The 26,071-nt window shown below is 38.4% G+C and overlaps 1 protein-coding gene across 1 annotated transcript in view; it reads right to left on the reverse strand.

The window, feature by feature from the left end:
- The window catches only part of LOC150085306 (voltage-gated potassium channel subunit beta-2-like), a 355,409-nt gene that overhangs the window by 120,547 nt on the left and 208,791 nt on the right, over nt 1–26,071 (reverse strand). Inside the window, exons 5-6 of the mRNA XM_090373139.1 lie at nt 19,759–19,796; nt 642–721 (exon numbers count right to left, since the gene is read on the reverse strand). Coding sequence (XP_090229265.1) covers nt 642–721; nt 19,759–19,796 — 118 coding nt within the window. The remainder of the gene's footprint in view (nt 1–641; nt 722–19,758; nt 19,797–26,071) is intronic.

Raw genomic sequence — 26,071 nt, forward strand, 5'->3', positions numbered from 1 at the left:
AAAGGAAATGGCGTATATGGTAATGAAATTGATTATGAAGGCATTAAATGAAAATAAATGCTATCTGGCACTAGAGGTTTATTTGGGAAGATTCCTTGGGATTTTCACAATTTACAAACTGAGAATTCATGAAATTGAGGATTCCCTTCCTTGAATTAAATGCCTCATAAATTTCATAAAAGCAATAATTTTTTCTTAATAAAAAGTAAAAGTCCAAATCCACACAGTCCTTGCCTCTACTGCTTTACTTTTAATTTCTGAGAGTTATGTAAGACCAGAGTAACTGACAATAAAAAGTCCAATGAGTTAGTGAAATGGCAGGATTGATAGGCAAATTAACTGAGTCACTGGGTGAGCTGTCCATGCTGCCAAATGTCAAAAACAGCTTTTGCTCCAGTGCATTGTGCATCCTCTTACTGGAGCTGTCAATATTTCTGATGAACTGTCCATTTTTCTCTGATTGGATTTCACCTATTTAGTTGAGTACATCATATGATGTTTGGTATTAATATAGAAAATTGACATGTGAATTTATAAGGAAAGACAGCACCAAAATTTGTCACTTTTGCAAGGTTTAGTACCAATTAAGCATCACATTTTATTCAGCTGAAATGATTTAATTAATAATCTATTTTACTTACTTTCCATCAGCATATGCATCTCCAGTATCAAAAACATTAATTCCATTTTCATATGCTGCCTCTAGCAATTCTTCAGCTGCCTGATAGGAAAAAGAAATGAAAATTCAATTTATTAACATAAATTATTCTCTTTTAGTTTGAACAAAGCTGTAACTAGGGCAGGGAACTTTCCCTGAGCAAGTGCACATCAAAACCAAAAACATAGGATTCAAAGCCACATAGACCTTTCAAATTCAGTCCAAACTCATGACAATATGCCATGAGTTTTGACTGAATTTAAAAGTGTTTGCAATTCTGCTCAGACATGATAAGAGGGAGTATATGTTGATAGCCTTTGTCAATCAATTTGGCCCTGGCGAGAATGTGCAAGGCTTGTGGGGTAGAATTTTTCTCAGCATGGTCTGAGTTTGTTAACAGGAAAGACTGTTTTTACAGGAATGGGATACACTTCAAAAGAAAGGATGCAAGAATATTTGCTGATGCTATTGAGGCAATGAGAGTTGGGTTGGAAAACTGCTAGCTTGGGGGAATACACAGACTAATAGTTTAACTCGAACCTCAGGCAGAGGTTAAAGTGATTCTTTCATTGCTACTTTTGGTACATGCAGCAGCCTGGAAAGCAAGGTGTCTGAAATTTTTTAGTTACCCTAACATGGGCTATGTTAGGGTAACTAAGAGTAAGAACACTGCATGTACACAACTAGGAACACTGTAAAAATTTTGATGCATTTGAAGTAGTAGTAGTAGTGGCATGTGATTCAAGAAAGCATGTGTATGAGCTTATGCAGCATCAGCCAAAAAAAAAAAAAAAAAAAAAAAATCACACCATTCCCTCCAAATGCCTGTCCAGTTCCTCCTTAAATTTATTCAACCTATCAACTTCCACAACGACAGATGGAAGTTTGTTCCAGCAATTAACCACCCGCTGGCTAAAGGCAAATTTCCGCACATCTATTCTACATCTGTCTTTTCTTAATTTGAATTTATGCTCCCTTAGGTTCGTAATCTCAACAAGTGGAAGGATCCCATCAGAATTCAGCGTGCTCAACCCATTCAAGGTCTAACTAAGTACTCACTAAGTCATCAAATGCAGATATTGTAGGAATAGTGGAGATGTGGTGTCACTCAGACATAAGTGATGCTGAATTTTAATATGGAAAATACAATGTATACAGGAAGGACAGACAGGGCAGGAGAGGTGCTCTTAGTTAAGAAGAATATTAAATCTAAGGCAGTGCGTCCAGTTGCCTTGTGTGATGAGTGCAACATTGAGTCAGTTTGGTGTGATATAAGCACTGGGAAAACAAAATTGAGAGTAGGAGTGTGTTACAGGCCTAATGACTGTGATGAGTATACCAAACGACTATACAGGGAAATATAGTGGGCCAGCAAATCAGAAAGTCTCATAATGGGGAATTTTACTTTCCAGATTACTGGAATTTGTGGGTTGGTCACTCATACACTAGAAAGACTTTTGTGGATTTCTTGGATGACTGTTTTCTACAGCAGCATGTTAGAAAGGCAACAAGAGAAAGCAATACTTGTGACCTGCTTATTAGCAGTGATTCTTCATGCATTCAGAATCTGCAGATAAAGGAACCACTTGGTGGTAGTGATCACAGCATACTGATGTGGGATTTACTTAAAGATGTAACTACCATCAGGGGTAAAGGAAAGTGTTTTTGCTTTTGAAAATGTGACTACAGTGGGCTCAGACAGTTATTAAATTCTATACAGTGGGACCAACTGATGATGTTAACAACAGCAAATTATAAATCAGAAGTATTCAGTGAAGTAATCAAAGAAGTCACTAGACTTTTCATACCAACAAAAATGAAATACTGTTCTTACTGTTAGACCTGGTTGAAAGGTGAGGGGGGGAAAAAAACTGTTAGACCTAGTTGTCAGATGAATTATTGAGACACATAGCTGAGAGGAAAAGTGCATGGGATGCAAATAAATTATCAGTTGATACAGAAGCCTATGATAAATATAAATTAGTCTGTAACCAAGTCACAAAGGAGGTTAGGCCAGTTAAAGCAGATTATGAAAAGTCTCTGGCAAAGGATGGAAAGAAAAACAGCAGAGACTTCTATGTTATATTAACAGTATAAGGAAGGGGTCGAATCACATTGGATCACTTGATGTTTATGGATTAACTTGTGATGATCAGGTTGTAGACAAATTGAATAGGTATTTTGCACACGAGGAATTTTTTCGACTTGGGGATGCCCAGAGGAGCTAAATGACTTTGTGATAACTGAAAGGAAAGTGGAGGAGAAACCGTTGGGGATGGACATAAAAAAGCCACCTGGAATCTATCCAATTATACTAAGCAAAGCAGCAAAGAAATGTAAGTAAATCCTTTGCCATAATTATGAGAGCATCCTTGGATTCATGGGAGGTTCCTATGAGAAGTGCAAATATCCCCAATTCATAAAGGGGGATCAAAAGGGGACATGAGTAATTACAGACCTATTGGCTTAACATCTGTTCCAGGGAAAATAATGGAGTCAGTGGTTAGAGAGGTAATACAGCACCATCTGTACAGGAATGCAATTATACTGCAGTCACAGCATGGATTTGTTAAGGGGTAGTTCTTTCTAACCAATCTGATAGGTTACTATGATGCAGTGACCAAGGAACTGGATGGAAAAAATAATAATTTTGACATCACATTAGAATTAGCATTAGTAGAGGCATATGATGCAAGAAAGCAAACTTATACAGCATCATCCAAAAAAAGAAGGAAAAAAAAAAAACCCACCTTCCCATTTCACCCATCCATTCATTCCAAATGCTTTTCTAGTTCTGCCTTGAATTTAAGCTGTGAACTTCCAAAACGACAGATCAAGTTTGTTCCAGCAAATCAACCACCCACTGGCTAAAGGCAAATTTCTGCACATCTATTTACAACTGTCTTTCCTCAATTTGAATTTAAGTCCCCTCAGGCAATTAATCTGGGTAAGAGGAAGAATCCCATTGACATTGAGTTTGCTTAAACCATTCAAGGCCTTATACACCTCAATCAGATCTCGTCGCAGGTGTCTAGTCTCCAGACACTGCAATTTGCAGAGCTTAAGCCTTTCTTTGCAACAGCAACCCTTTGTTCCATTCACAAATCTCACTGCCCTTCTCTGTACTCATTCCAGCAGCTCTACATCCTTCCTAAAATGAGGCCTCCAGACCCGTATACAGTACTCAAGGTGTGGCCTGCTTAGATTTCAGGAAGGCTTTTGATACTGTTGCACATAAAAGACTGCTGTAGAAACTGGAGCAATGTGGCATTAAGGGGAAGTTGCTGCTATGGATAAAGGGATGGTTAAGTGGAAGAAGACAAAGAGTGGTTATCAATAGGCACTGCTCTTCATGGACTAATGTTATTAATGGAGTTCCTCAGGGTTCGAGGGTAAGAGGAAGAATGTGTTGGGTCTATTGTTGTTTTCAATATTTATCAGTGATATTGATGAAGGTGTATATCAGGCTTAATGTCTAAGTTTGTGGATGATACAATGGTTGGCATTGTGGTTAACAACAGTCATAACGTGAGCCACTGCAATAGGATCTATAAAATTGGGTCAATGGGCTGAGAAATGGCAGATGAAGTTTAACATTGACAAATGCAAGGTACTGCACATGGGTAGCAGTAACTCTAAAGTAACTCAACTGTGTGGTACTACGCTGAGTGATCACTGAATTATGACCACCTACTGAATACCATGTTGGTCTACTGGTTGCATGGATAACAGCCACTATTCGCCTAGGCACTGATTCCATTAGATGTCTACAGATGTCCATAGGAATCAACAACTGTGCTGCCTGCAAGGCTTTCCATGTATTAGAATTAGCATTAGTAGAGGCATATGATGCAAGAAAGCAAGTTTATGCAGCATCAGCCAAAAAAAAAAAAAAACACTCCCATTTCAGCCCTCCGTTCGTTCGAAATACCTGTCCAACTGAGCCTAAAATTTATTTAGGCTATCAACTTCCACAACAAGGGATGGAAGTCTGTTCCACCAACCAACTACCCGATGGCTAAAGGTAAATTTCCGCACATCTATCCTACATCTGTCTTTCCTCAATTTGAATTTATGCCCTCTCAGGTGATTATTCTGAGCAAGAGGAAGAATCCCATCAGCATTGAGCATGCTCAAACCATTCAAGGCTTTATACACCTCTATTAGATCACCTTGCCGGTGCCTAGTCTCCAGACACTGTAATTTGCAAAATTTAAGCCTTTCTTCGTAAGAGCAACCCTTTGTTCCATTCACTAATCTTGTTGTCCTTCTCTGTACTCATTCCAGCAGCTCTACATCCTTCTTGAAATGAGACCTCCCGACCTGTATACAGTACTCAAGGTGTGGCCTGACCATTGCCTTATACAAGGGAATAATCACCTCCTTATCCCTGCTAGAAAAATTCCTGTATATCATTGACAAGACAACATGAGCTATTCTTGCAGCCCGTCTGCACTGTCAGAAAACTTCATATCTGCCTGCACAATTACTCCCGGGTCCTTTTCATTCTTCGCCAATGTAGTACCACAGAGTTGATACGTTGCTCTGGGGTTACTGTTTTCCATATGCAGTACATAACATTTGTCAACGTTAAACTTCATTTGCCACCTCTCAGCCCATCTGCTCAACCTTTCCAGATCCTGTTGCAGCAGCATACTGTCATTAACAACCCTGCCGATATTCGTATAGTCTGCAAACTTGGACATTAAGCCTGATATACGATCATCAATATCATTAATAAATACAGAAAACAGCAGTGGACCAACATTGAACCCTGAGGGACTCCACTAATAACATTAGTCCATGAAGAGCAGTGTCCACTGATTACCACTCTCTGTCTTCTCCCACTCAACCACCCCTTTATCCATAGCAGCAATTTGCCTCCAATGCCACACTGATCTAATTTGTGAAGTAGTCTTCCGTGTGCAACAGTATCAAAAACCTTTCTAAGATCCAAATATATGATATCAAAGTTATTTTCCGCATCCAGTTCCTTTGTGACCACATCATAGTATCCAATCAAATTGGTCAGACGAGACTTCCCCTTAACAAACCTATGCTGTATCCAAGCTATAACTGATGTCTTTTCTAGATGATCCTGCAGTGCTTCTTTAACCAGTGCCTCCATTAATTTTCCTGGAACAGAAGTTAAACTCACAGGTCTATAAATACTTGTGTCAGCCTTTGATCCTCCTTTGTGAATTGGGGTCACATTTGCACATCCCCAGTCTATGGGTACCTCTCCTGAGTCCAAAGAAGCTCTCATAATTATAGAATTTACTTTTTTCAGACAAACAACACATACAAAGGATTTCAGAAATTATAGGTGTGGAAATTTGTCTTCAGCCAGAGAGTGACTGATTGTTGGAATAAGCTTTCGCAGAATGTTATGGAAGTGGGTGGATTGAATAAATTTAAAGGACTGGACATATTTGAAATAGCTTAAATATAACACATCTCTGCATTAACTTTTGTAGTCAACCATCAGGGAACACTGTGGTCTCTCCCATAAGGAATCTTGTATCCTTACACTACTTTGTTAATATTAATATGGCTGTTGCAATCACAGAAAGTAATGAATAGCATTTATATTTCCACATCGTTTTTCTAAACCAGTTCAAACATACACTGATTTCTTATTCTTCATTTCCTTTCCGCTTCTCTTCTTTGGAAAAACTTTCCATATATATATATATATTTCCTGATAATTACAGTCTGTTCTGTTTTCCCAACCATCAACCCCTTCAACTTTTCATATTTGGAGGTAGTTACCAGATCTCAGAATGGACAATGGAATGACATTCAATTTCATCATATGCATTAAATGTTTTCTAAACATTATTCTGATGAGTATTCTATTTTTTAAAATTTTCCATTTCAAGCCTTGGAGGTTATCAAAATGAAAAAAAAAAAAAAAAAAAAAATTTTAATTAAATTTTATTTACCATAAAAATATACAGATGCGGCTCTCCCTGCCCTTAAAGACTGTTTTGCACAGTTCTCAGGTTTGCTAAACTCGGATATTCTTGGCTGTACTCTAACCACCTGCAATTAATTTACTATTCTTCTTCTAGTGATATCTTCCAGTGGCATTCCTTTGACCTCCTTTATTCAGTCTGTATCTTAAGAAGTATGAGAGAAATGCTATACAGTGACATTAATCTGACTCTTTTTTTTCACTTCATGTCACGTTTTGATATTTAATTCTTAAACAATAAAATCTAATGGGATTAAGATAACATATTCTGCTTAATGCTAAATAACATATTCTGCTTAATGCTAAATAACATATTCTTGCTGTTCCTGTTATATATTTCAAATGTTAAATATATATTGAGTTCTATGCAGTGGTGTCAACAACCATCACTCAATTTCACTGATCCTCTTCTTTTTTTATAACTTTGAAATAATAGCTAAGATCTTGCATGATACATGTCCAGAATCAGGGTAGTTTCAATATCACCACCCCTCTTCACACCACTGGTTGTAATCTGCAGGAGGCCTAGCGAATAACTAGGCCCTATCATATGGATGGATGTCTGTCGATAAATAGAAGTATACAAATTCAACTTTAGTTCAAAGTGTAGAAAAAACAATATCTGTGTGAAAGGCATTATACAGATCCCACATTATTTATGAAGTTTAAAGTAGTTCATTGTCTGTTTGTTTAATTTCTACTTTGAGGTAATCAATAAACTATTTAAAATTACACATATAATGCCAAATAAAGTGCATAATTTTTAATAAATTTTGAGACTATGTTAAATAACATACATATAAATATAACACTTCTCCACGTATCTAAAGCTCTTAAAACAATACCTTTAGTTTTAAATAATGCAAAGCAACATCTTACTTTTAAGAGGATACTCTTATCTTTGCTAACTCTAAGAATTGATTTTTTTAAGGGCAAATTTACACACATACAACAAAGAAAGATTTAATAATATAAATCATGAAAACCGTTAATGAAAATTAACAATGGTCGATGAATCCTTAGAGACAAATATCAAAATTTTAAAGTTAACAAAATCAAAGAGCAATCAAAGTATTATCATAATGGTTTGAATTTAAAGAACACTGTGTACCACACTAATAATGAAAATAACATTAAACAATTAAAATTAATCACTTTTCTACTGCAAGAAATTAATAAGGCTGAAACTATAGCACATTATTTTTGTTTTTCCTACTTTCACAGTGGGAAAGCCTCTCAGAAATCTGTGAGATTGGCATGATACTAGTGCTTATATTATGGAAGAAGACTACAGAATTATATCCTGTAGACAAATGCAGACCATAAAACTAAAATAAATAAACTAAAATGAGAAAAGTAGAAATTGAAAGATTAAGGGAACCACAGGCATGATTTCCTCAAGGTAATGAACTCAACATTCCATAATGAACTGCTAAAAAGTAGCTAAGCATTCACTGATGCTCCTATATTACCTGTTAATAAAATGAACTAAGAAAAGAATTAAATTACCCATGAAAAAACACAAACTTAAATGCGTTAACCCAAGGGGCTCACATCTGGTGAGTATGGGTTGGCACACTCAGGGTCCTGAGCTGGATATCATTAGTCTTCTTCCTCTCTCTCTCTCTCTCTGGTAATTCTGTTTTTTTTTTTTTTTTTCCCCCGTTGGTGCAGCATAAGCCTCAGGCTTCCTTGCACCATGTGGCTAATAATAATAATAACAATGTAAAGTCCTGTTTGTTTGTTATTTGGTTTTTAGGAGCATTAGCAACTAAGGCCATATTGCTCCGGGATATGCGGTGGTCATTCCCTGACCTTTCCGCATCCTCCGTATTTGGTGGACGGGCTCGAACCCCGGTCTAATCAAGAAGCGTGTGCTACGCACTGCTGCTCCTTCCCACCTGGCTACGGAGGCACCTGTAAAGTCCTCTAACAGTCTAACTTAAGAAAATCAAAACATACAAAATGGAAATTTCAGTGTTGGGCTAATGGAAAATCAACTAAACTGTAACAAATTCAAATATGCAAAATAAAAGAACTAAATGAAATTACTAGAGAAAATAGGCAAACATAATATTTGATTTGGTAATTTTATTTTGCATATTTGCATTTGTTTCAGTTTAGTCTATTAGCCATTGGTTGACATCAAAATTTGCATTTTGTACATTTGGTTTCTTATGTTATAATGAAGAGGACTTACTATAATTAAGGGTTTTTTTTTTTTTGTGATTAAATCAGCTCTTTTCTTAGTTCACACTGTTAACAGGTTGCATTGGAGCATTGGTGAATGCTTGACTGCTTTTCAGCAATGCATTATGAAATACGCCCTTTTGGGCATCCAAAAGGTCGTATTTCATAATGTACAGTATCACCCTCAACAGTATTGCAGATTTCTGGGGGGGGGAGAAGAGAAGAGTTCCTGCATTGTGTAGGTGTTTGTATTCAATATTAAATTGGTGGGAGCCAGATGTGTTCAAAGCCGCTAAGTGGATTTTCTTATTTATTGATTTAAAATTATTGTTTTTCTACAACTTTTGATTTAAATTTAGTAGTATAGCATTATTTTGTGATTTTCTGATTAATTTGGTGTATTTATTCTTTTTTTTTTCTTTTTTTTTTTTTTTTTTTGTATTTGTTGGGGCATCGGCTTCTGTGGCCATAATGCACCTCCCAAGGTTTTTGCAGTACTTTGATCCAAGCCCGAGGCGGGATTCGAACCCGCGACCTTTGGGTTGTCAGGCAGGCACTTTACCCACCCGGCTAGCCCGGTTGGCCATTTATTCTTTACTCGGCCTTGTAATTGCATAAAAGTATCGGTAAGGATATCAAATCCACGTGTTACAAGTTGCAGCTCCACTGAACGAGAAGTTTTTTAGCCATATTTAGCCGCTTTATTGACCAATTGTTACATCAAATTATTTTCTATAAGTAACTTTCGTTAGTTTATTCTGAATTGAGACAGTGAGATTTGGAAGTTAATTAATATTTAAGTGTCCGTAGATTTACCGTTCGTAACTTGCCGCCTTTGTTATACGATACATTATATCCTGAACTAGATAGCGTTAGTAAGTATAGTATAGTATATAATATTGTCAGTTAATCAGTAAAATCCATTAATTTTGTTAAACTTCGTTGTCAATTAAATTTACTTTTAACTAAATACATAACAACTTAGATTACAAACGTAACATAATTAATTAATACATAACTTGATACAGAAGTTATAAATGGAACTCGTAGAAAATACTTGATACTGAAAAATATATATAGCATTATAACTGTGTTGGGATACAAGTTTAGGGTTATACTTTTGTACTGAAATTCAAATTTTATTAAAATTAAATTAAAATCATGACTCAGACCAGAGCAGCAAAGCAAAAGGCTCAATCTAATGGGAGGGCTGTGGCTCAGAGGAGAACTGAGGGGGGCAGTTGCCCTCTGAATCACAGCCTTTTAAAATGCACTGCTTGCATGATACTTGTGGAGCAACTGGGTACGGCACATGACATTGCCATGGGGGATGTCTTTGTTTGTGTGCGCAATGCAAGGAGTGCAACGAAATCAGGCAACAACTCAGTGTTGTTATGGGCCTATATGAGAGCTTGAAGGAAAGGGTGGATGCCCTCGAAGGATCTAAATTGAGGGACCTATCAAGCTCTCAGCTGCCCACATCAACACGTGAGCTTGTACTTGGTCATCACGCAACACAGCGACAACCCCAAGGCAGAAAGCGCTGGTCCCACAGGAACTAGTAGTTGTTGGTAACTCTATTGTCAGGGAAACGGGGAGCATGCTTTGTAAAAAGGATAGGTGGAACAGGACAAGGGTATGTCTGGCAGGGGCAAAGGTTGATGACGTTGTAGAGCAGATATCATCTTTTAAGGGCACAAAAGGTGATATAGTTATACACGTTGGCACTAATGATATTAAGAGTAGGAGAGCGGCAGAATTACTTAACAAGTACAGATCACTATTGAAAAAAAGCTGTGAATTAGGGTTGAATTTGAAAGTGTCTGCAATTCTGCCCAGACACGATAGGAGGGAGTATATGATGAGAGCCTTGTCGATCAATTCAGCCCTGGATTGATTGATTTGGTAGTTGTTGGCGCATCGGCTTCTGTGGCCATATTGCACCTCCCAAGGTTTTTGCGGTACTTTGATCCAAGCCCGAGGCGGGAATCGAACCCGCGACCTTTGGGTTGCCGGGTAGGTACTTTACCCACTCGGCTAGCCCGGTCGGCTACGGCCCTGGAAAGATTGTGCAAGGCTCAAGGGGTAGAATTTTTTTCTTCCTGGTCTGTACTTGTTAACAGGAGAGACGGCTTCTACAGGGATGGGATACACTTAAATAGGAAGGGTGCAAGAATATTTGCTGATGCTATCGAGGCAGTGTTAGTGGGTCGGAAAACTTCTAGCTTGGGGGGATACAAGGACTAATAGATTAACGGTAGCCACTGGCAGAGGTGAAAGTGATTCTTGCATTGAGCAGCAGCCTGGAAAACAAGATGCAGGGTATTTCAGAGACTGCTGGGAGTCATTGCGATACAAGTAAACACATGGGTTGTGTTAGGGCAGCTAAGAACAGGAACAGGTGCATGTATACTTGCGTGTACACCAACGCTAGGAGTTTGGTAAATAAATTTGATGAATTTGAGGTATTGCTCAAAACATCAAAGGCAGATATTGTTGGGATATCAGAGACGTGGTGTCACACAGATATAAGGAATGCAGAACTGGAATTTGGGGAGTACAATGTGTACAGAAAGGATAGACAGGATACGAAGGGAGGAGTGGTTATGCTATTATTTAAGAAACACATAAAATCCAAGGAATTGAAGCCAGTCGACATCACGGGACAGTGCAGTGCCGACTCAGTTTGGTGTGACATAAGCATTGGGAGATCAAAATTGAGAGTAGGAGTGTTCTGTAGGCCTAATGACTCTGATGAGTATAATAATAAAATGTACAGGGAAAGAGAGTGGGCCAGTAAATCAGAGTCTTATAATGGCGGGTTTTAATTTCCCAGATATTGACTGGAATTTGTGGGTTGGTCACTCACACACTAGCAAGGCTTTTGTGGATTTATTGGATGATTGTTTTCTACATCAGAAAGTATATTACTAGAGGGAGTAATATACTTGATTTGATTATCAGTAGTGATTCTTCATGCATTTAGAATCTGCAGATAAAGAAACCACTAAGTGGCAGTGATCACAGTGTGCTGAAGTGGAATTTACTGAAAGAGGTAATTACAATCAGGAGTAAAGGGAAGGGTTATTGCTTTCATAAAGGCGACTACGGTGGTCTGAGACAGTATTTAAATTCTATACAGCGGAACCAACTAATGATGTTACCAACAGCATGGGAAGCATTCAAAGAACTTATCTTGGAAGTTACTAGGCTTTACATATCAAGTAAGAAATATTGTTCAAGGTTTAGGCCTAAATGGATGTCACATGAACTAATGAGACACATTGCAGAGAAGAAAAATGCATGGGATACATATAAATTAATGTGACACAGAAGCCTATAATAGATATAAGCTGGTCTGTAACCAAGTCACAAAGGAGGTTAGGCAGGCAAAGGCAGATTGTGAGAAATATTTGGCAAAGGATGCAAAGAAAAACAGCAAAGAGTTCTTTACTTATGTAAACTCTAGAAGGAAGGGGACCAATCAGATTGGTCCACTTGATATCGATAGTTCAACTGTTGATGATCCTGCTAAGGTAGCTAACAAACTAAATGAATATTTTGCATCAACATTCACACATGAGGAGTTATTCAGGGAGGGGAATGCCACAGGTGTATTCAACTCTGGCAATAAGCTAGATAATCTTGTTATAACTGAGAGTAAAGTGGAGGAGAAATTGTTGAAGATAAACACAAGAAAGGCACCTAGGATGAATGGGATCTATCCAGTTATATTAAAGAAGGCAGCAAAGGAAGTAAGCAAACCCTTAGCCATAATTATTAGAGCATCCTTGGACTCAGGGGAGGTAGACTGGAGATGTGCAAATGTGATCCCAATTCGCAAAGGAGGATCAAAGGCTGACACAAGTAATTATAGACCTGTGAGTTTAACTTCTGTTCCAGGAAAATTAATGGAGGCACTGGTGAAAGAAGCACTGCAGGATCATCTAGACAAGACTTCAGTTATAGCTCGGACACAGCATGGTTTTGTTAAGGGGAAGTCTTGCCTAACCAATCTGACTGGATACTATGATGCAGTCACAAAAGAGCTGGATGCAAGGAATAACTTTGATATTATATACTTGGATCTTAGAAAGGCTTTTGATACTGTTGCACATGGAAGACTGCTGCACAAATTGTATCAGTGTGGCATTGGAGGCAAATTGCTGCTATGGATAAAGGGGTAGTTCAGGGGGAGAAGACAGAGAGTGGTAATCAATGGACACTGCTCATCATGGACTAATGTTATTAGTGGAGTCCCTCAGGGTTCAGCCTTGGGTCCATTATTGTTTTCTGTATTTATAAATAATATTGATGATAGTTATATCAAGCTTAAAGTCCAAGTTTGCAGATGATACAAAGGTTGGCAATGTTGTTAAGGACACTACTAATGCTATGCTGCTGCAACAGGATCTGGAAAGGTTGAGCAGATGGGCTGAGAGATGGTAAATGAAGTTTAACATTAACAAATGTAAAGTACTACATATGGGAAACAGCTACCCTAGAGCAACGTATCAACTCTGTGGTACTACACTGACAGTGGTAGAGAATGAAAAGGACCTGGGGGTAATTGTGCAGGCAGATATGAAGTTCTCTGAGCAGTGCAGACGGGCTGCAAGAGTAGCTCATGGTGTCTTGTCAATGATATACAGGAATTTTTCTAACAGGGATAAGGAGGTGATTATTCCCTTGTATAAGGCAATGGTCAGGCCACACCTTGAGTACTATATACAGGTCTGGAGGCCTCATTTCAAGAAGGATGTAGAGCTGCTGGAATGAGTACAGAGAAGGACAACAAGATTAGTGAATGGAACAAAGGGGTGCTCTTATGAAGAAAGGCTTAAGTTTTGCAAATTACAGTGCCTGGAGACTAGGCACCGGCGAGGTGATCTGATAGAGGTGTATAAAGCGTTGAATGGTTTGAGCATGCTCAATGCTGATGGGATTCTACCTCTTGCTCAGAATAATCACCTGAGAGAGCATAAATTCAAATTGAGGAAAGACAGATGTAGGATAGATGTGCAGAAATTTGCCTTTAGCCAGCGGGTAGTTGGTTGGTGGAACAGACTTCCATCCCTTGTTGTGGAAGTTGATAGCCTAAATAAATTTAAGGGTCAGTTGGACAGGTATTTCGAACGAATGGAGGGGTGAAGTGGAAGGTTTTTTTTTTTATTTTGGCTGATGCTGCATAAACTTGATTTCTTGCATCATATGCCTCGATTAATGCTAATACTAATTAACTAATTTTTTTACATATAGTAACAATAGCAGTTGCTTAAAACAACAATATGCTGTACTTTCAGCATTATTACTTTCACATGATAGAAGAGTGGCTGATCTGAACAGTTTAATTTTTGGTTAATTACGCCATGTAGATCTATTTTTCTTCTCTAAGGAAAAGAACTTTATTCTAGACTGGAAGAGTACAGATAATTTAAACATTTCCAATTCAGTTAAATAAATTATTCCCCAGTGTAAATTCAAATACTGAAAAGGTTAAAAAGAACTTACGAGTTATTATACAACTTGTGCAATAGAAATAATCTAGTATATAGTACATGATGTCATAAGTGAAAAAGAACTAGTGTAATTGACCTGCCCCTGAGTGCTAAGCGATCTTTCTAGTGCAATTTTCTAGCATTTCTAGCATGGATGTCACATGAACTAATGAGACATATGGCAGAGAAGAGAAATGCATGGGATACATACAAATTAACATGTGACACAGAAGCCTATGATAGATACAAGTTGACCTGTAACCAAGTTACAAAAGAGGTTACGCAGGCGAAGGCAGATAATGAGAAATCTTTGGCAAGGGATGCAAAAAAAAAACCAGCAAAGAGTTCTTTACTTATGTACTAGTGCTTTAATAAATCCTCCCCTGCTCGCAATTTACTGCTTCTCTTGCTGAGCAACGTCACTGCTTCACCGCTAGCATCATACTGCTCTCCTCTTCTGCTGATCACTTGGTCCTTGTTGGCACTGCTCCTGGGAGAAGGAATTCCCTCTTCCAGGACTAAAAGGAGCAATGATGGGATTGCAATGAATATCCATCACTAGAGCCCACAGGCAGCAAAGTTGTTAACTCTATTAACCCTAAGCAGGAGAGACTGCTTCTACAGGGATGAGATACACTTAAATAGAAAGGGTGCAAGAATGTTTCCTGATGCTATCGAGGCAGTGTTAGGTGGGTCGGAAAACTGCTAGCTTGGGGGGGATACAAGGAATAATAGATTAACAGTAGCCACTGGCAGAGGTGAAAGTGATTCTTGCACTGCTTCTATTGAAATGAGCAACAGTCTGGAAAACAAGATGCAGGATATTTCAGAGACTGCTGGGAATAATTGGGGTACAAGTAAACACATGGGTTGTGTTAGGGTAGCTAAGAAAAAGAACAGGTGCATGTATACTTGCGTGTACACCAACGCTAGGAGTTTAGTAAATAAATTTGATGAATTTGAGGTATTGCTCAAAACATCAAAGGCAGATATTGTTGGGATTTCAGAGACGTGGTGTCACACAGATATAAGGAATGCAGAACTGGAATTTGGGGAGTACAATGTCTACAGAAAGGATAGGAAGGGAGGAAGGGTTATGCTATTAGTTAAGAAATACATAAAATCCAAGGAAGTGAAGCCAGTCGACATAGCTGGACAGTGCAGTGTCGAGTTAGTTTGGTGTGACATAAGCATTGGGAGATCAAAATTGAGAGGAGGAGTGTGCTATAGGCCTGATGAGTATAATAAGAAACTGTACAGGGAAATAGAGTGGGCCAGTAAATCAGAGAGTCTTATAATGGGGGATTTTAATTTCCCAGATATTGACTGGAATTTGGGGGCTGGTCACTCACACACTAGCAAGACTTTTGTGGATTTATTGGGTGATTGTTTTCTACATCAGCATGTTTGGGAGGCAACTACAGGGAGTTATACTCTTGATTTGATTATCAGTAGTGATTCTTCATGCATTAAGAATCTGCAGATAAATGAACCACTAGGTGGCAGTGATCACAGTGTGCTGAAGTGGGATTTACTCAAAGAGGTAACTACCATTAGGGGTAAAGGGAAGGGTTATTGCTTTCGTAAAGGCGACTACGATGGACTGAGATAGTATTTAAATTCTATACAGTGGGACCAACTGATGATGTTACCAACAGCAAATTCAAAATGGGAAGCATTCAAAGAACTTATCTTGGAAGCTACTAGGCTTTACATACCAACTAAGAAATATTGTTCAAGGTTTAGGCCTAAATGGATGTCACATGAACTAATGAGACATATGGCAGAGAAGAGAAATGCATGGGATACATACAAATTAACACGTGACACAGAAGCCTATGATAGATACAAGTTGACCTCTAACCAAGTTACAAAAGAGGTTAGGCAGGCGAAGGCAGATAATGAGAAATCTTTGGCAGGGGATGCAAAAAAAAAACAGCAAAGAGTTCTTTACTTATTAAACTCTAGAAGGAAGGGGATGAATCAGATTGGTCCACTTGATATCGATGGGTCACTGTTGATGATCCTGCTCAGATAGCTAACAAACTAAATGAATATTTTGCATCGACATTCACACATGAGGAGTTATTCAGCGAGTGGAACGCCAGAGGTGTATTCAACTCTGGCAGTAAGCTAGAGAATCTTGTAATAACTGAGAATAAAGTGGAGGAGAAATTGTTGAAGATAAACACAAGAAAGGCACCTGGGGTGGATGGGATCTATCCAGTTATATTAAAGGAGGCAGCAAAGGAAGTAAGCGAACCCTTAGCCATAATTATGAGAACTTCCTTGGACTCAGGGGATGTAACCATGGATTGGAGATGTGCAAATGTGACCCCAATTCACAAAGGAGGATCAAAGGCTGACACAAGTAATTATAGACCTGTGAGTTTAACTTCTGTTCCCGGAAAATTAATGGAGGCACTGGTTAAAGAAGCAGTGCAGGATCATCTAGACAAAACTTCAGTTATAGCTCAGACACAGCATAGTTTTGTTAAGGGGAAGTCTTGCCTGACCAATTTGATTGTATACTATGATGCAGGGAATAACTTTGATATTATATACTTGGATCTTAGAAAGGCTTCTGATACTGTTGCACATGGAAGACTGCTGCACAAATTGGAGCAGTGTGGCATTGGAGGCAAATTGCTGCTATGGATAAAGGGGTGGTTGAGGGGGAGAAGACAGAGAGTGGTAATCAATGGACACTGCTCATCGTGGACTAATGTTATTAGTGGAGTCCCTCATGGTTCAATATTGGGTCCATTATTGTTTTCTGTATTTATAAATGATATTGATGATGGTATATCAAGCTTAATGTCCAAGTTTGCAGACGATACAAAGGTTGGCAGGGTTGTCAAGGACACTACTGACACTATGCTGCTGCAACAGGATCTGGAAAGGTTGAGCAGATGGGCTGAGAGGTGGCAAATGAAGTTTAACATTGACAAATGTAAAGTACTACATATGGGAAACAGCAACCCCAGAGCAACGTATCAACTCTGTGGTACTACACTGACAGTGGTAGAGAATGAAAGGGACCTAGGGGTGGTTGTTCAGGCAGATATGAAGTTCTCTGAGCAGTGCAGATGGGCTGCAGGTGTAGCTCATGGTGTATTGTCAATGATATATAGGAATTTTTCTAGCAGTGATAAGGAGGTGATTATTCCCTTGTATAAGGCAATGGTCAGGTCATACCTAGAGTACTGTATACAGGCCTGGAGGCCTCATTTCAAGAAGGATGTACAGCTGCTGGAACGAGTACAGAGAAGGGCAACCAGATCAGTGAATGGAACAAAATGATGCTCTTACGAAGAAAGGCTTAAGTTTTGCAAATTACAGTGTCTGGAGACTAGGCACCAGCGAGGTGATCTGATAGGGGTGTATAAAGCCTTGAATGGTATGAGCATGCTCAATGCTGATGGGATTCTTCCTTTTGCTCAGAATAATCACCTGAGAGGGCATAAATTCAAATTGAGGAAAGACAGATGTAGGATAGACATGCGGAAATTTGCCTTTAGCCAGCGGGTGATTGGTTGGTGGAACAGACTTCCATCCCTTGCCGTGGAAGTTGATAGCCTAAATAAGTTTAAGGCTCAGCTGGACAGGTATTTCGAATGAACAGAGGGGTGAAGTTAAAGTGGTTATTTTTTATTTATTTATTTTTTTTTTTTTTTGGCTGATGCTGCATAAGCTTGCTTTCTTGCATCAAATGCCTCTACTAATGCTAATGCTAATTTCAGAACATGAGTTGAATCGTCCGTAGAGACTACAGATAGATAAACAGAGTTCAGATATGCAAGAATTTCTTATAATGCACTCACTGTCTACACAACCTGTCGGCAAGCTATCACCTTTTCTAATACAAAATGTTTAGAATCAGTTGCTGGATCCCCTAAAATGGTGAAGTGCCTCCAATCTGGAGATCTTCTAATTGAAACTTCAAAAAATTGAATCACATTCAGAAGAATTGTTAAAATTAACGACATTTCACAATATTCCAGTGCCAGTTCTGCTCCATACCACTCTGAACACACCTAGAGGCATTATCAGTGAATGGAACTTACTGTCTCTGAAGAAGAAATAGTACAAGAGCTTAGCAAACAAAAGCTGACACCTGCTTGGAGAATAATGACCAAGAAAGATGGCAACGTTCTACCAACCAGGTCCATTATTTCTTTAATTTAAATTTAGCCCCCTTATGAGTGTTATCTGAACAAGAAAAGGAGGCCATCAACATTTAGCTTACTCAATCCATTCATAGCCTTAAACACCTGAATCAGATGTTCAGTACTCCGAATCTTCCATCTTCAGATTATCTAAACTGCAAGCCTTACATCCCAAATCCCACTCGCTGCTTTTAAGCACCAGAAGTATGGCTATGCAGAGACAGCATGCCGAGGTAATGCCTTGTGTCCTATTTGTGGCTCATCATAAGCCACACAACCAGATACTACTCTTTTGCAGACTTTTCAAACACCATATACCAATTATAAACATATTATCCAATGTACAGGTTAGTGCATTTGCATCATTTCTGTACATAGCTAACTACATAAGTAGTTATAAATTGGCATCATTAAGTATATCTCATATTGTGAATACCTTCACAATGAGTTGCCATGGTATTGCACTATCTCGAATAAGTAACGCTTCACCATAAGAGAAGACTATTGTTACTTATTCTCAGCAGGCCATCACCCAGTAGTTAAACTATTTAAGTAACCTGAGGCTTTAGCCCTAAACTATACCGTAAACATATTATCCATAAAGCATGTTACAATAGCTGGTCACTAATCTGGAGAGGTTATCCAGGAAACAAACTATACCAAATAAAACCAGAACCAAAGCTGTGGCTCTCCAGTTTCCGGGACAGCAGACAAGACGAAAAATTTTAGGAAGGCTAAGGATTGGGCATACTCACCTGTATCTATTAATGAATGACAATGCTCCCCAATATACATCTTGTCATGTACTACTGACCATTCACCATTTGTTAGTGGACTGTCCCACTTTCAAAATATCTGCTTAAGCACCTTTAAACCAATTGCTAATACATAGTCATCAATAAATTTATTTCAGATTCTGGGAGATGATCCTAATCATTCACCACAATCATTCACTAAATTATATAGGAATATATCATAAAATATAATTATTACAATGAAGCTAATATTTCATATTCACCATTAGAAAAACACAATATGGCCCTAGCAGCCTAGGTGTCATTAAACTTAACAACAAAGAAACTGACCTGGATACATCTATGACATCCTAGTGAGGAATAAATTTGTTTTCATTGTAACATAGTGCACAGTGTTCTTTAAAGCTGAATTGTTAGTTATTTCTTACATAGTGCTATTGAAAACTTTGACCGAATAAATGGTGTAATATAAGAAAGAATTACGAAACTAATTATTCTTACTAATACTTACCTCTTCTGTTAAATATGATCCAAAAGTTACCCATGTCCCTAAATAATATAAAGTCATATGTAGAATAATTACACAGGAAATAATATTTTAAATAGATAACTAGACATATGTGGTCTCATAGGCTGAGGAACTGCTTCAGTGCTTCACCACAATCATTCCCTTTAAACTTGATTCTAACTAGTTTCCAGATCATAATTAATTTCCCTTATTATTATTATAATTCAATAAAATAGGAAATTTACTAAAATATTCACCAAAGCTTTAATGCCCACACATCTCTATTATCACATCTTCTTAAAATATATTTTTAAAATTTGATTTACAGTATTTGGATTTGTATATTTATCCTTCAAAGAAAGCACCAAACACATAAATTCTAAGGAAACAATTGTGGTAAAATGGGATAATGCAGTAAGAATAAATTAAAATAATGATAATAAATGCCAATAAAAACTTTGCCTGAAATTCCATCAAGTTGGAATTTTTATTTGTTAAATTCTTAAAACCTTTCTGATCCAAAAATCCTCTGTACATTAAGGAGGAAAATGTATATATTAAAAAAAAAAACTTTAAAAGTTAAATCTGACTTATAATTTTAAAAGTTTGCATCGTGCAAAATCACAGTTTTTCAACCCAAAGGGTTTAGAGGTTATTAAAATGTCCCTCAGTAAGGTGTCAGATGCTGGTGTCTTCTAGTTTCTGATGAGATGAGATACTGGCAGATGAAATCTTTTATTCCATTTCATTTCATAGTACAGTAGAATGTCAGTTATCCAGAATAATTAATGTCGGACCTCTTCCAGATAGCAAAATTTTCCAGATAATCGAACGTAAGGTAAAATTAAATAAATTATGAATATTACGTGAATCACCAATTTGAATATCATAACTTCAGTGTATTGAAATATATTATGCAAGAATATTGAAAGTCTTTCTCCTGTCCGCATGGTGCCATCTAGTGGCGAATCGAGGAAGGTAATCTAGAAAGATCAAAAATTGGAACAGCTTCCGATTAGTTAAATTGCGATATCATATGTATCATTAATTATGAGTGTGAATATGTATAGGTATATAATATACTGCTCTTGACAGTCTCCAGTGGAGAGTAGTCTCCTCTACAGGGGTACCTTTAACCTCCAATTTTCAGGTGGATTCTTCCTATTATCCACCCCCACTCCCTTTTCTACAACGCTTGAAGCATCACTTCCATGCTCCCTTTCCATTAAAAAATTTCCAGTGGTTTTTTTATTATTATTATTATTATTATTTTTTTTAATTATATAGGACCTTCCTTGGCAGCTCAGGCACAGTCCAGGGTTCACCCCTGCCTTCATCCACGAGCTGCCTCTCAAGCCAAACTTAAGGAGCGTTAAAGTCCAAAGTCTGCGAAAAATCAAAGATAGAGGCATCATTATTGAGGCTGCTTCCAAAGCTGACTTGAAGAAAATTCAACATGGCAACGGCCTGGAGGAAACTGGCCTGAACATGGACACGCCACGGTTTAGAGGACCCAGCCTGCTTATTTTTGATGTGAACAAAGACATCTCCAAAGAGAAGATTCTAAATAAAATTGCATCTCGGAATTTGACTGAGCACATGGATCTTGATGAGGCTAAGAGTGAGATTTTTATACAGTACTCAACCAGAACAAAATCCAGGGATAATCTCAATTGGATAGTTGAGACTTCCCTGAAGGTAAGAGTCATTCTCAACAAGCAGTCCTGTATTTTTGTAGGTTGGTCCTCGCATCGCTTCAGAGATTTTGTCCCAGTAACCAAATGCTTTCACTGCCTTGGTTATGGGCATATTGCCTCTAGGTGCCTAAAAAAAGCAACCTCTGTGTGGCCACTGTGGCGACTCTGGTCACCTATTTAAGAATTGTCCTGTGAAGGATCAGCCACCTAGATGTTCCAATTGTAAGAACATCAATAAGCCTGCTGACCATTCTATCCGCGATGGGCTTGTCCAGTCTACCAACGAGCAGCTGCTTACCTAAGAAACAAAACCAACTATGGATTATAAACCCAACAATAATAAGTACAGACCGTCTGCAACAACTACTCACAGATCCTGACGACCATGCAACCTGTTAGTGTACTAATCAATTCCAAAAAGCTTTCGCAGCTTTTTCCACATTTGCTACTTCTCTTCAAGCGAAGTCGCCTTATCCTGGCAGCAACTCCTCCACAAAACATCCAACAACCAACTCCCAGTCACTTATAAAGTTCCAGCCTGCTTCTCTGAATTATCACTTGATGTGTTCCCATTCTCTTCTCTTCGCTGACCTGGACACTTCCTTCTCATCCAGGTGGAATTTAGGGGCAAACCTTGGCAAAATGCAAACTCGGGCTGTCTCTTACGAGTAGGATCTGCTGACGACGAGCTCTCCGTTGGTTGGTTGGTTGGTATGTTGTTTAATGGCACAAGGGCTGCTAAGGCCATATTGTGCCTGATTCTATTCGGTATTGCAATTACCAGTTAAAATCTGTAAAATAATCCTGTCTGCTTTAAGAAATAAAAGAACTCAGGTAGATTTGCATTGTCTCCAATCAGATGTGTTAATGTCAAAGGTTCTTGCAGATGTGAAAGCGATTTGAAAATTTTGTTTCGATAATTATTATAATGATTGCAATTTATTAGAATATGTCTCACCGTAAGTGTAATCTGGCAAAATGTACAAATAAGCAGATCTTCCCCCTTGAGGAGATAAATATGCGTTAGATACGTATGCCCAATACGCGTCCTAGCCAGGATCACCTCCTCTTGCCTATTTGATCGCATGCTTGAGGGCCATAACTTCGGTTCCTGTTTAAATTGTAGCAGTTTATTGCCGTACTGAGCCTGCCAGATTTGCAACCATTGCTCTTCACACACCTTTTTTATGACTGATTTGTAGTGTGTGTATGGCACTTTGTAGTTAGGAGATCTTACATTGATTGGATGTTTAGCGGCTTGATCTGCGCATTCATTTCCTTTGATGCCTACATGACCTGGTATCCAACAGAAACTGACTGATTTGTTTACAGCTTGTAACGCAATAATCTGTGATCTAATTTGCTTCAAGATAGGGTGGGTTGGTTTGGATGGATTTTTCAATGATTTTATTGCACTCAGAGAATCAGAGTAGATCATAATTCGCTTCCAGGACAGATTTATCACGTGATCCAGAGCTCTTTTAATTGCCCACAGTTCAGCAGAATAGACGCTGCATTCCTTTGGAAGGGACACAGAAGTAGAAAAGATAGAAGAGACTGCCGCTGCGCCCACTGGCGTACTTGTTTTCGAGCCATCGGTATATATTTGAAGACACCGAGAATTTTCTGCAACATGTGCAGCATGGAGTTTCCTGATGGTAATGTCTGCTGCTTGCTTTTTCTCCCATTGTTGGAATGAGAAGTCACAGTCCGGTGTATAATCAGACCACGGAGGGTCGTGATTGCACATTTCCTGAAAGACATTACCCATGTCTAGATTCCAACATTGTGATAAATGTAGCAACCTTATCCCAATAGGCTTGTTTTCGTTAGGTTTGTTTTGATAAAACGTGGTCCATTGGGGCTCAAATAAGTATGGCGAGACAGGATGAAAAGGAAGACTCCGTATTTTTGCTGCATAGTTGAGGATCAACATTTTCCTCCGAAGATGGAGTGGAGGTTCATGTGCATCTATAAATAGACTCTGTACAGGGGATGTTCTGAATGCTCCTAAAGCAGTTCTTAGGGCACTGTGATGGATAGTGTCTAGCCGAGTTAGTGCACTTTTCCTGGCAGAGTCATAGATTGGAGCTCCGTAATCCAAACGAGATCGAATTAATACCCGATATAGTCGAAGCAGAGTGTATCGGTCAGCACCCCATGTCAATGAAGAGAGTACTCGGAGGATATTTAATTTTTTCAAGCAAATGGTTCTCAGATATGTGATGTGTTGTAAGAAGTTTAATTTATTGTCCAGGATTAGGCCAAGAAATCTAATACTATTGGAAAGAGGTATGGTGAAATTTTTAAGATGTAGTTCAGGCTCAGGGTGGATCTTATGTTTTTTACAGAAATGAATACAGTTAGATTTTTGTGCTGATAAGCGGTAGCCATTGCGAGACATCCACAGCTCAATTTTATTAATTGAGATTTGAAGCTGTCTCTCAATAGAATTCATAGTTTTGCCTTGGCACGAAATCATGAGGTCATCTGCATAATGATATAATTCTACCGTGCTTGGAATATCATGGATGATATTGTTTATTCTTATTAAAAATAGCGTAGGGCTCAAGATAGATCCTTGAGGGACCCCCTCCTCCTGTATATGAATTCTAGAAAGAACATTTAGGTGACTAACCTGAAAGGTTCTGCCCTGGAAAAAGCTCTGAATAAACAAAGGAAGCCTGCCTCGTAGACCAAAGGTGTGAAGATCCCGAAGAATACCGAAACGCCATGTTGTATCAAAGGCCTTTTCTAAATCGAAACTTACCATAACGAGGTGGTCATTTCTGACAAAAGCGTTTCTGGTGTTTGATTCTGCTTTGGTCATCATATCTAATGCAAATCTATTTTGCCGAAAGCCATACTGATTTTTATGCAAGATGTTATGTGACTCAAGAAACCAGGTGAGGCGCTTTAGAACCATTTTCTCCAGCGTTTTCCCCAAACAACTAGTTAAGGAAATTGGACGATAATTTTCTGGATTAGAGAGGTCTTTTCCTGGTTTAGGGATGGCTAATACAAGTGAATGTTTCCAAGAGCGAGGATAAACATGTTCCTCAAAAATTCTGTTAAAAAATATTAAAAGAATTTGTAAAGCAGTATCATTCAAGTGTTTTAGCATAACATAAAATACACCATTAGGGCCAGCTGCACTATTGGGTGATCTGTTAAGAGCATCCGTTAACTCGGATATAGTAAAAGGCTGATTATACGGAAGAGACAGACCGGTGTTGAAATTTAACTTATACCTTTCTGCTACCACTTTAATTTGTTGGAATGAAGTATCATATGAATTTGCTGCTGAAATTTTTGCGAAGGCTTTAGCAAAAGCGTTTGCAATGTCTTTGGAGGAAGACAGTTCCTGTCCATTAGAGATCAATATTGGAGAGGATGACGATGGATATTTGCCATTCAGATGTTGGATTTTCCTCCAGATTAATCTAGTATCGGTGTTTTTGGTGATAGTGGAAGCGAACTGAATCCAAGAATCTTTTTTGGCTTTCCTTCTTATTTGTCGTGCTTTAGCATTTAATTTCTTGTAATTTATAAGATTAATAATAGTGGGATGCCTGCGGAAAATATTCCAAGCTTTGTTCTTTTCTTTTTTTGCTCTATTACATTCATCATTCCACCAGTAGTTTTTGCACCTGCGTGGATGAGTCGACGACTGAGGAATAGTTTTGTCAGCTGCTGCTAGTATCCGTTTAGTAATATGGTCATTAGCTTCATCTATTGACTGGTTCAGAATGAAGTTTTTATCTAAAACTGTACTTAAGGAAAATTTTTCCCAGTTTGCCTTTGTAAATTTCCATCTTTTGCGAGTTTCCGGATAGGCGGTGGGGGTAGTTTGGAATTTACAAGTAATTGGAAGATGATCACTATTGTGGGGATTATCCAATACCGCCCAATGTATACTTGGGTACAGAGCGGGGGAGCAGATAGATAGATCTATGGCTGAAGTATTTCCTGAGGGAAAATGGACATGAGTATGTGCACCGGTGTTCAGCAGAGTTAGATTTTGTTTGTCCAGTAATGTTTCTATTAGCTGCCCTCTTTTATCCATATGGAGACTTCCCCATAACGGGTGGTGTCCATTAAAGTCACCCATCAAACAAAAAGGAGGTGGTATCTGGGCAAGGAGCTCATCAAAATCTCGGAGTATATATGCTTGGTTTGGTGGAAGATAAATAGAAACAAGAGATAAAGATATTCCAATTTCTATTCTTACAGCAACAACTTCTAAATTAGTTTTTAAGGGGATTTGTCTCGAAGGAACAGTAACGGATACCAAAACCACTACACGTCCATGGGCTGCAGTTGCTACATTCCTGTCACGTCTGTACAAAATATATTTCTTTATTGAGGGGGTCACTTGTGGAGTTAAAAATGTTTCCTGTAAACAAATGCCTGCTGGATTGAAATCTCGGATTAGGTCATAAAGTTCATCTGTATTAGTACGTAGTCCTCGACAATTCCATTGTAAAATGCACTTCATTATTTAGTTTTAGTGGTAGGATGATCCGGTTGCCTTTTAGAGGCAGTAGGCTTATTGCGATCTATTTTTATTTTATCTTTTTTAGGAAAGGTAGGCCGTCCAGTGTCCATATCTTCTTCAG

The sequence above is a fragment of the Mastigoproctus giganteus genome, chromosome 5 (assembly GCF_048544385.1).
Source record: "Mastigoproctus giganteus isolate SK-2022 chromosome 5, ASM4854438v1, whole genome shotgun sequence".
NCBI lineage: Eukaryota > Metazoa > Arthropoda > Arachnida > Uropygi > Thelyphonidae > Mastigoproctus > Mastigoproctus giganteus.